The sequence below is a fragment of the Trachurus trachurus genome (assembly GCF_905171665.1).
Source record: "Trachurus trachurus genome assembly, chromosome: 14".
NCBI lineage: Eukaryota > Metazoa > Chordata > Actinopteri > Carangiformes > Carangidae > Trachurus > Trachurus trachurus.
In genome coordinates this window covers 20,471,271-20,483,507 of record NC_139903.1, presented here as the reverse complement: position 1 = coordinate 20,483,507, position 12,237 = coordinate 20,471,271, and the positions used below count along the sequence as shown (strand labels likewise).

General features: G+C 41.6%; 1 protein-coding gene across 4 annotated transcripts in view; it reads left to right on the top strand.

Annotated features, from left to right (window-relative positions):
- tmem132e (transmembrane protein 132E) overlaps window positions 1-12,237 on the top strand; it is a 390,488-nt gene that overhangs the window by 264,863 nt on the left and 113,388 nt on the right. The window contains exon 1 of one of the 4 annotated variants that reach the window (XM_083986688.1): window positions 11,643-12,097. The exons of the other annotated variants lie outside the window; for them this stretch is intronic. Within the exon in view, the coding sequence (XP_083842814.1) occupies window positions 12,019-12,097 (79 nt within the window). The 5' untranslated portion in view covers window positions 11,643-12,018. Of the gene's footprint in view, window positions 1-11,642; window positions 12,098-12,237 lie in introns of those variants that run through there. 4 annotated transcript variants of the gene reach the window in all.

Sequence of the window (12,237 nt, the reverse complement as noted above, 5' to 3'; positions counted from 1 at the left end):
GTCGCATGCTGCTCAGTGAGACTCTCTGAAGCTGCTGTAGATGTCTTTAAATAAAGTTAAAGGAAGTTTTGGTTTGTTTGTCTCTGTGGTGATGAAACTGGCAAAACTTTTGGTTTGTGTGTCACTTGTTTGACTCATATTTCGTGTTGCATCACACTTAATTGCAGTGATTGTTTGTGATTTGTTCCCACATCTCAGCAGTGAATTTGTTGTGTCAGAAATGATGGTCAAAACATTTAAAATAAGATTTGGTTTAATGTTTGTCTCACATTTCAAGACACCAGTACATGCAGCTCTTACTGTTTCACCTGTGTCTCAGTAAGTGGAAACATAAACTATATTCATATTTACTCACTAATTAAACTATTACAGCCGTAAACTATAATGAAACCCATTGCTTCAGTGCTCCTTGGTAACTATAAACCTGAGAGCTGCACTGTACTCCGAGTAAATCATTTTCCTGCTTCTGCTGTAAACACTAATGTGCCAAATGTGGCTGAAAATAGAGTCCAGTCAATATGTGTTATTTTTTACTCTTGTTTGTGTAATGTTTCCAAAAATTACTGGAAATTATTTTTACCTTTAAGATAATGGAAATATGAACCCAGGTTCCATATTTGACACTTTCTGTGGTTGTTATCTGAAATGTTGATCCTTGAGTCAATATATTTGTGGATTTGAAAATAAATATATGCCAGATTTATCTTTAAACAATGTGTCTATACCCCTGGGGTAAAAAAAAAAAAAATCTCTATATATCTGAGTTCACTTTACAGTATTCTTTCTTTTTGTGTAGCGCTTGTGATTAATGTTATAAATTCAATAAGTGGTAATTAATGGCCAGACTGAGCACATATACCATAATAAGAAGTAGCTTTGTCCAGTGCTGCATCCTCTTACAATGTTCAGCAGAGCTGTATTATACTCAGAGGACTGTAATTAGAGCTGTGCTGCTGAATCTGGTCAGATACAATGAAAGTCTGCTAGTGTTCACTGTAACCTACAAATCAGCATAATGTAGCATTAATTTAGACTCACAGTGATCACAATAAAACTCAAGAGAAGTCGGCTTCCGGCGAGCAAGGCAAAATTAAGAGTCACAAACCTGAGACTTGGAAATGAGGGTCCTTCCTCATGAAGTTCGCATCAGCCCATGAATAATTGGCCAAATAACGTGAGAGCTATCTTGTCTCTGTGAATTGCATGCATCAGCGTTGTCCTTGCTATCCTCGGGGCGAAGCCATTGACAGATCTGTCAAAATGATGGTATAAAATGGAGGTAAATTGAGTGTAATGCAAGACGCTTTCTCACTTTTATGGCTGCGACTTATATATTTTCTCTCATTCTAATCAGTTACACTGCTCTCCTCTTTTTTTTTCTTTTTTTGCATGTGGCTTTTTTTCCTGAAGTCTCGCCTGGTCGTTTTAAGGAGATGTCATCATTTCAGATAAAAATGTTCACAATCCTCCATAAAAAATAGATAAGATGAAGCTGTATTGATCGCCATGGGGAAATGAGGTTGTAGCATCAGCAAAAGTAAAAGGATTTAACTTGGGAGTGAAGTGGAGCTATAGAGAATCTGAAACGAGCAACAAAACAATAAAACAAATGACAAAAAAAGACAATGAAGAAATTAATTTGTTATAAATGGTTTAATTACACAGATGGCAACTCATTTCCGTATAAATATGATGTATATGAATGAACTCACACGCACACTGATGAATAAAATAAACTATTTTGCAGCTAAATGACATAAATCAAATCTTAAAAGCTAATGAGAACACAGTTGGATTAATCATGTAACACGGTAAATCATTTTATTCCTCTATATAGGAAACCCTTCTGTTACAGCTGCTGTACAATACTGTGTGGCTCAGTTTACTTCACACAGAGTATCCCCTATGGGAAACCCTGTTGTCTAGAGCCCTATAGATTGCGTCAGCCTCGGATCGTATTGAGGCACAGATCATGCTGCCACAAGGCATTTGCATCCTTTCATCAATACACTACAAATGCATGCAGTGGCTGTGCCCGCGAGGCTCCATTTGGAAAGAAACACAAGGCAGGGGCCATGTTGAGAGCCACAGCGATCCGGGGCTCTCTAACAACGCATCGGCAGCTCCATAGGTCAACGGCAGTGTGTGATTATAGTTGCAGGATGTCCACTCTCCCCTGGCCTCTGCGTGTCCTCTCAGCTCAACACGAAGATGTTCAGTTCTCCAATATTTGTTGAGATTGTAGGTGGCAAATTAATTTGAATTTAAAAGCTTCTTTGTTTGACCCGTTCAGCTTCCAAATATATTCAGAAGAGTAAGTGTCAGGATAAAGAGGCCTCGAGCGAAGGCTACCAGCAGTGATGAAGAGAAACAGAAAGTGCACACAAGATGAAAGACACAACACAGCGTTTTGTAAACAAATAACAACAAACAAATTTATCCTCATTATTAGATTTTAAAAAAATGAAATCGCAAGCTAAAGCTGAGGAAAGTATAGCCTAATGGTCTAAGAGTGTAGTAGTAGTAGAGGTAGAGGAGTGGTAGTATAGAGGTCAGAACATATTTCTCATTCTTGTACAATGTTGAAAATCAATTTACAAACAGAAATAGAAGCTGGAGTCGTGAAATCAGAAATAAAAATCAGATCTGGTACAAGAAAAAATGGTTATAAATAAATAACAGCGATGAGACCACACACAGCTCATCAACTCGGCCTGTGCTCAACACCACATTAACACACAACCAGACTGATACAACTGCAAACATTATGCTCACTGTGGTGGATTATTCAGCGGATACAAGTGTCAACAATCTGCTAACAGCTCGTCATAACTGTATACAGCAATGGACGGAAACCAACTGCTTTTAGATCAGCAAGAAAAAATAAACTGTAGTAGAGCATGTATCTGCAAGTGGTGCAGTGTCAGTAGAGGAAAACATTTGGGGCCCTTTGGGGAAATAAGGCCCTCAATGACCCCTCATATTGACACATTTGCAATGTCAACTATATGCCCCTTAACCTCCCATATAAATGTTATGCAGTGCAGTGCTGCTGCCCTAAACGCCTGATGTTTTTTGTAGCTACTTTCTATCATCATTTGCATGTGGCAGACTTCGATACTGATGCACGTTTGCGTAAAAGGTGCCAAGAGAAGACTGAGAGAGTATAGAAAGTGACAAATATATCAAGGTGTCACTCGTTATTACTTTGGAAGTCTAAAACAGAAATATTGCTGCAAAGCTTTAAGTCATTCATAAGAGGATTTTATTGTTTGCGCTGTATGTACTCCATTAGCTGGCATTGGCTTTAGCCTTCCTTCTTAAATGTTTGCTCTCATGATCAAAACAAGGACACGGGGAGAAAGAAAGAGAATGTGTGGGTGGTTTGTTGCTGGTTTTTTTTTTACATCTTCAAAGAGCTCTTAAAACAAAATGTAGCCTATGGTTTCTTACCACACGGTGCGTCCCTGACTGTAAAGCTCTGACTTTGACTAATTGGTTGATAAGTATTTGATGTTGAACAGTAGTGACATAACTAAATGATCAAGCCTATCCTAGCCTTTAATCAGATGGCCACCGAGTTATTATATCTTGGCTCAGCTGTTGCCTCCGAACAGCCTCTACTGGACCAGGGAACTTATAATATAAATTATGGATGATTTTTATGGGTGCACATAAAGGATCAATGATGAAATGTTCCAGTTCCCCCAGATGTGTCACACAAGTTATATATTCTTCCTTTTTAATCTTCAAATTATGCCTCATTAAAGCTGTGCTATGAATTTCATGTGGAAATACACCACTCCTATAAGCCTAAATTACAAAGTGAGACTTTAACACAGAAAACACTCCATCTCCACAAATTGAGACCCCGTAGAGTTAAATCACATCCCAGTGTCAGACCTTTCATGTCCATAGGAAGAGATTGATTGAACACTGAGAGCAAAACTCTATAAACCTCACCATCATCCCTCGAGAAGCGAGTTTGCAAACAAAACTACACATTAACAGTTATTTTGTACACACATGCACACGCACACGCACACACACACACACACACACACACACACACACACACACACACACACACACACACACACACACACACACACACACACACACACACACACACACACACACACACACACACACAGACTAAGCTAAAATGGTGTAATAAGAAGGTGCATGCATATATAAGAGCCTATAGCTTGGCCAACTGTCCTTTAGAAGACAGCATTGCAGAGCTGCCGGGCTGAGTTTCCCCTGAGGGGCTGCAGAGTCAGAACAACTTCAAGTGTCATTAATTTCACAAGTGTTTCCCAAAGCAGTTTCTCTGTCACATCCAGGAACTTGTGGTAAAAATGCACCCAATTTATCAACAGACACTACAAGTACATACAGTACATGTAGTCACCTGTATATACAGCAATGCAACACAAGAAAACAGAAAATTAAAGACTGTGTTTCAAAATATAGGTGACTATGAGGAGGTAAACAACTAATGGCATTTATAAATTCTGTAAATGGATGGATGGATGCTGAATCAGTAGATAGATAGATAGATAGATAGATAGATAGATAGATAGATAGATAGATAGATAGATAGATAGATAGATAGATAGATAGATAGATAGATAGATAGATAGATAGATAGATAGATAGATAGATAGATAGATAGATAGATACTGCAGTAGATACAGTTTGATGGATGGATGGATGGATGGATGGATGGATAGGTCCTAGGTTGATATGAGGAGTTGTAGATGTTGTTGGTCTCCACCCACTCCTCCTTCGCTTGTGATGAGACAGAGATAATAATTTCTTTAAAGGACAAAAGGACCTTCGAACAATTGGATCTTCAAACAATTGTAAAGCAAACGCTGAAAAATTTCAAAAGGTCAACCAACCTGCTGAGTGGCTTGCGTCACTTATAGATCAATGTCCAATAAATCTGTTTCCTGGCTGCATTGACTGAATGAATTATGGGCTCCATCTGCCTTTTGATTGTGTGGCTGTGGCAGCTCATTGTCCTTATTTATTTGTCTCGTCAAACCTTTGTATTACACATAGTCTGAAAAGACCGGCTGAATGCCAGTTTAGAAAATGAATACTTTTTCTGGTTGATGGCTCCTACATCCATACAATTGATAAATATAAAACATCTGAAGAGCACAAACAAACTAAAAAACAAAGTGAAGTATTTGCCTCCTTGCATTACATCTCCATTGCAAACACATCCGACAAACTTAACTAATCTTCATAACTCTGTCTCTTATGGTGGCCCCGAGTGCAAATTCAGAAAACATTTCCATAACAAACACATGTTGTGCAAATTCTCACAGCATAAACAAAGACAGAAACGTGCATCAAACAGACAATGGAAATGTGTCCAGGAGATACGGAACAGTGATGAACCTGACTGGGGCAAAATACTTTTTACTCCAAACACATGTGCCCCAGCTGTGTTCATCACTTTTCTGTGTCCCCTGGAAACATTTCCATCATCTTCTGCTTTTCTGTATTTGTTGAGTTGCGTTGGCTGGGCCTGTTTCTATGAAGTTTTGATGTTTTCTGAATGTGTTTAAGCGGTAGCGCATTGAGATCTCAGCTCTGCCATTGTGTCTACTTCACTAAGATTTAACTCTCACATGGCATGTTTACCAACACACTCATTCGCACCTTAGATTTGATTTCAGCGTGTTTAGACGCAAGCGTCTCTGGGGAAATAATATGTATAGCAAATAGCCCTTAGAATGACTGATTTACTCCACTTTACTCTAAATCACCAAAGTGATTCGATTTCATACAAACACACGGGCTGGACAAACCTCCCTCCAGTGAGACTCAGATTTGAATATAGTTAGCTGCCAAAATAAGACGAACCCCATCAGTGGAAAAAAAACTAATTATGGCTTAAGTCCAACTATAATTGGACTTAAGACTAATGCGATTGGAAACCGGTTTTCTTCTGCATGTATACACCTTAATCTGACTGAAACTGGCCAATGCATGTGCACATGCTTCACAACCATAGAGATGGCACAAAGTGTAGCGAGGCCGCCAAGAAAAAGAAAGAAGTGGGGAAAGGAAGCCCATGGCCCGACCTGACCCGAGTCATTAGGCTATAAACAGTATTTTCAGCTTTAAGTTATTTATATCCAGTTATTTCCTAGGTGATAAAAAAGTCGACTGGAAAGGAGGCTGTATTAACCCACTGAAATTATGCATATCGCCACCTGAGGAGGTGCACACCGTCAATTATTTGATTTTCCCTTTTGCATGTAAACTGGGACAAGGTCCGCATTCTGATGGGATGCCCAACTCAAGCTATGAGTAAGCTCGACTTAGCTGTGCAAGTAACGCGAGTGTGTTTCATGTGCTAATACACCCCCTCACATTCAGCCTAACAGGTTGAACTAACTTCTCATTTGCACTTTGTGTTGCATACTTAGCTAATTGAATGATAATGAATGAGATGTGATCATTGGCGTGTACCTGTCAGCAGAGTGTGAACAACGAAGCGAGAAGCCGGCGAGAGCAAAAAGGTGTGTCCTTATGCAGTGATATGAGCTGTGCAGTGCTGCTATGTGTTCTGCTGAGTAAATTGAACTGAGGTATCATTTCACAATTTCAAATGTAATAGCATAGCAGTGTACTTGAAGCAGAGTTAAAGAAGAGAGAGGGTATGAAGGATGAGATAGAGATCGATGGGGAAACCCTTGGCGCTGTAACATTAGTAATGCTGCGAGGATCCTCCATCTCTCTCTAAACCCTCTCAACAATTTTTCCTGACCTTTTACTTGAGTAGACATTTATGCACTTCTCGTTCTCAAGATCAAATGCCTTCCCCCCTCGTAACATTCTCCCCTTCAACTTGGCAGCCACCTTTTGTATTTGACAGCTTTTGTATCGGGAAGTGAGACAGTGTCGTATTTAGGTGGGCCTAGCTTTAGCTAGTTTCAACACAGTACAGCAGATACTTCTAGAGCGTAGCCTTCTAAACCACATGTCATATACAGCAGCCGTTATCAAACTCAACAATGCCACAATATCATAAAATCTTCTGTAGGGCTGACCCCAAAAATTCGAAGCTTCGAAGCTTCGTTCGTTGCCATGGTAATCGATCATGAAAGTCTGTGATCGATTTTTTTTTTTCCTCCTTTTTCCCTTTTTGACACCCGTTCTCATCGGCAATTGTTACATTAAAATGAGTAGGCTACTTAACTTAACTTGGCATCCTGGAAACCTGCCTGATTTTGGAGATATGCAGTGTTTGTTTGCCATTACTTTCCTTATTTCCGCTTGCGCACCACTCCCAAGTTTAGGTAAACTTAACCATTGTGGTTTGGGTTAAACAAAAGAAGCACCTCCTCTTTCTTATAACCTTGTGGTCAAATAAGTTGTTAACTTTGTCAGACAGTCAGAAATACTGCAAAAAAACATAAACTGCTTTCACATTGGAACTGGACAATGCTCTCCATCCACCACAACCTCCTCCTAAAATGTACTTTGTCTTTCACGATTCACTACAGCTGCCACCTCATAAAACATGTATCTATGGATCATAATAACCTGCTGCACAAATGACTTACGGGCGTGTTTCATACAAGAGGACAGTCTCAGTCTCACATAATCCCAGGATTATGTGTTTTCCAGACCCTTTTTTTTCACATCTTTAGCTCCACTGACTTCTGCCCTGACAGCAGTGAAGTCTCATGCTGTGTTCAGACCCGGCCATTTTAGTTTCAGTGCAAGTTAAGACTTTTAGTGTGCTGCTTTTTGTGAGAGGGTTGATATTTGTTACATAAAAGCTTTCCTGCTTTAGCTTCTCAGGTTTGTGTTGGATTTATTTCAAGGTTAATCTAGTTCTAAAACACACACACAAACACACACACAAAACTCCAATAAGTGGATTGATGATTAAATCCTCCACTGGGATACATCTGTAGTATTGTGGTTTGGATCATTTGCCTTTTTCTAATCTAAAGTGTCTGTCTTTGCCGACTGTTATTGGCATTACAGTAGACGTGGAACTGCACCGATTCAGCCTCAAAGTGGCCCAATACTTTCATTAATTGGCATCAGACAAAGTAATCTAATGAATAGAAAGTGCCCTCGGAGTAGACACCAACTCATTCAACCACCACACACACACACACACACACGTGTGCACACACACACACACAGAGCAGATGTTTCACATAATGGGAGCACAACAGGAAGAGAATTCAATTCAGTTTGGCCTGAGGTCTAATAGGACATCAAGTGGAAGAGGAAGGCGATAGGGTTTCACACTGGAAACCCATCTGTGTCCATGCTCCACTTCAAACCTACCTACCCAGTGATGTTGTTAGTCTGAAAAGGAGATAAGAGCACCCTGATGCATCGTAGCCTCTAATCACCTTCTCCAATGACACCTCCAGGCCTCGGGGTTGAGAGCGAAAAAGGGGGGAGGTGAGGATTTGTTTTTCCTGATGGCATTCAATGCATGTATTGTCAATGTACGGTTTCATTGCATTTAAAGGGGATTACGAGGCTCCTGAGAGGCAGTTTAGGTGACCTTCAGGCCTAACATGAAAGTATCGGTGTCACCCTGGGTTCACAGTCAGAGGCAGCACACCATTGTTCCTTTGGTGAATTCCAGTCAATACTCTGTAGCAGCGCTCTCTCCTCCCAGTCTCCCATCAGCCGCCGACCTGTTACGCTACAGAAAGAGAGAAATACACTGTAGTTATGCAAATTCTCTCCTCTCATGCAACATGCAATGAAAGAATTCACACTCACATCCCATTTGCAGTGTAGAGGTGCTGCAGCTGACAGGTCATATTTCTATGACAAAATGCGATAGAATACTGAGCGTGATGTACGTATATATGTTTTTGTTTTCATTACGTTTGCATTTATCATGGTAGATGGTGATGAAATCAATGTCTCCCAGCAGCAGATGGAAGGAAGATTGCACTTTCCTTCCTCACGGATGGTAGTCCACGGCTTGATGCTGTGAAAGTAAAGTGCCTGGAATTAGATAAAAGCATTCATATTCACCGTATTTAAGCACTTGAAAGCGTCACCGCTAGTGTCGGGAACACCACATAATTAAAAACATGTCTCTATGACGACCAGAGTATCAATGTTTTCTGTGTTTGGAGAAATTGACATAATATCCTGCAAAAAAAAAAGCCCTAATGACACAAACTCTACTTCTGCCTTTGAATTTGTTTTTGTTTGTATTTTACCAGTTGTTAGTGTCAGTGAATCATATTTTAAAACATGAGTCACACTTCCCTTTCTCTCAGCTCCCACTCATGCACATCACTGATGGGTCGGATATTGTGTTATTTCGGGGTTTGTGTGCGCTAAATAGCAGTTGGAAGACGTAGTTTTACCTTTATGTGTTTGAGTTATTTGACGCAGGTCTTTGTGTGGTAGTCAGTGTATTACCTGCAGTAAAATGTTTTAGCCGCTTTAAAAAACGTCCACAGAAAAAGGCAGTGTCAATTTAAGTGTGTACTATGTTTGGGATATTTTCCCCATTTGCCTTCAAACAGTTATTTTTTCCTTTGAAGCTACATTTCCCCAACTGTTTAACAGTCTTATTGCGGTGCAAAAGTGCACCTATGACTTGCACTGTACTACACAGCAGCTGTTTGAGTCAGAAGGAGTTGACTTGGGTGAGGACGGCCCTGTCCACAGCAGTGCGTGGCTCAGTGACTGTGCTAGTTTCCTCTGGCTATACTGCTCCAAACTGAGCAGGTGCAGATCTGTATGTACTGCAGGTAACACACACAACAAATGTAAAAGTATACCTCACGCAACCTCACAGCAAATAACCCATATTCTCATCTCAAAGTTTCCCTGTGTTGGGCCTCCAGCCTCCTCTGTGCTTAAGTGAACAGATGCACAAGAACAACATAGTCAACGGTGTAGCTTTAAACAAAGAAAGAAAAGCAAAAACAAAAAAAAAGGGACAAAATTACAGAAAACAGAAGCAAGCTGGCAACTATTTTGTCTTGGACTGTTTGGCCAGCAGCAGGTGCTTGTGCAACACATGGAGACACATTGTTTTAAGTGCCTTGCTCAAGGCCGCCTCAGCAGTAGTTTTGGAGTCAGGGGAGAACATTACCACATCCACTTTCAAAAGTCCCAGCAGGTCTGGAGGATTCAAGGTTTCTCAGAGCTGTAGGCGACCGCTGCCTGAAGACACAGAGAGACAGAGGGAGCAGAGTGGGGGGTTGATGCTGATCCAATATCTACTTACTGTTTAAACACGGCTATAAAATCTTGTCGAGCTTTAAATTGTTGAGGGGGGTGGGGGGGGGGGGGAACACACCGCCGTGATATGAACATCGCCGGGCGTATCAGGTGTATGTTCCTCTATCTGAGGCACATATTCCATTCTTTCTTGAGGCCATGATCCGCTGCAGACTCTCACAGCGTTGTAAAGTGGTCATGTGACTGGTAGAGTTGACAGTAATGGAGGGAGATTTGAATGGCAGCTCAGTGTTTGTACCCAGGAGAGTGTAGCGTGCGGTGTTTTGGTACAGGAGCCCTTCAGGAAGTTTGTGGACTGCTGAACATATTTTGTCACTTTTAATTCTGATCCAGGCGAGAGTATAGCTCCTCTTTCTACACACACACACGCACGAACACACACACACGTGCACACATTCCTGTGCGGTAGAGAGCTCTTGGTCGATAAAGACTAGACAGGCTCTAAGTAGCCTCTCTCATCATTATAGTTCCCCCAGCCTTCTCTATGGCTACGACTGCTCATTTGTAAGTGCGGGATGTTTGCACGTCCGTGGCTTCATCTTTTGTTGCCCCTAGTATTTGCCATTCAGTTTATGGGGCCCACACACACACACACACACACACACACATCCATGGATCCCCCTTCTCTTTTATTATGGGAATTCCAGGCACATGTGAGTGAAGCAGGGAGGCAGTCCAGATACCCCTCCCCCTCCGGCTGGTATCCCCTCATTCTCATGGATTTCTCATGGGGCTCAAGCAGACGAAAGGGTGGGGGGAGGAGGAGGAGGAGGAGGGAGAGAAGAAGGAGGAGGGAAAGAAGGAGGAGGAGAAGGGAAGGCGAGCTAGGCTAATTCATCAATAATCTTTACCTAATCCCTCCCTCTCCCCTTCTCCCTCTCACTTACTCTTACTCTTAGTCTCTCTCTCTCTCTGCCTGGAGGCATTCAAGCAATACATCCATCCCCCGCCCCACCTCTCTCACACACACACACACACACACACACACACACACACACACACACACACACACACACACACAAACTCACACTCCAGCCCTCATACTCACACTTGCATGCGCACACACAAGAGTCTGCCTGAACACGTCCGGAGGGAGAGGATGAATCAAGCTGCAGAGTGTTATTTCTTTCACCTCCGTGTGTGTGTTAGTGTGTGTGGTGTAAGCCGAGTCCTCTGAGGGGTTGGTGTGTGTCTCAGCTCTGACCGGGAGCTAAAATGGTGATTATAGACTAGAGACTAGGTGTGGCAAGATGGGGCGGCGTCAAAGGCTTTGTCTGTAGTTCCCGTACAGCCCACCAGCCGTGGGAGGAGGCTGTGCCTGTCTATCAGCGTCTGTCCTGGAGCCATGCACAGTCTGGGGCTGAGCGAGCCGCTGCGTGGGGCTGAACCACTCTTAAACCAAGACCTAAGCCACGGGAATTAGACCAGCACAAGTTCAAGAAGCTCGGTGGAACCATTGTAGCCGGCAGCAAGACTATGACCAAGTGAAGAACAGCCGGAGCGTATTCCCGTTTGCTTTCTTTTTTTACTCATTTATTCTTCTTCTGCAACACATGGCAGAGATTTTCTAAAGAGAAAATCTCACCCAAAAAAGAAGGAGACAAACTTCTGTGGAGTGGCTGCTGAGTAAGACAACCTACTGAGGAGTTTTTTTTTTCCTGTTGGGGAATTCAAAAAGATCCTCTTGCTTTTTTTTTCTTTCAACATTTTAAAGGATGAGATCTCAATGATAAAACCACTTGGAATATGGGACTTTTAAAATATGATTTGGACCATGGGGACAGGAAACTATGTTTTTGTGCTCAGCTCTGGGTAATTCTGATAAGTATGTCACATTTATTCTGTTTGTTCTCTGATGATTTTGCCCTACTTTGATTTCCCTGTAGCAGCTTAGGTGTTAAACTATGTTGATTTGTTTTTCTCAACAAGTGCGGTGTTGGATAACAACCTATAAACCACTCATAT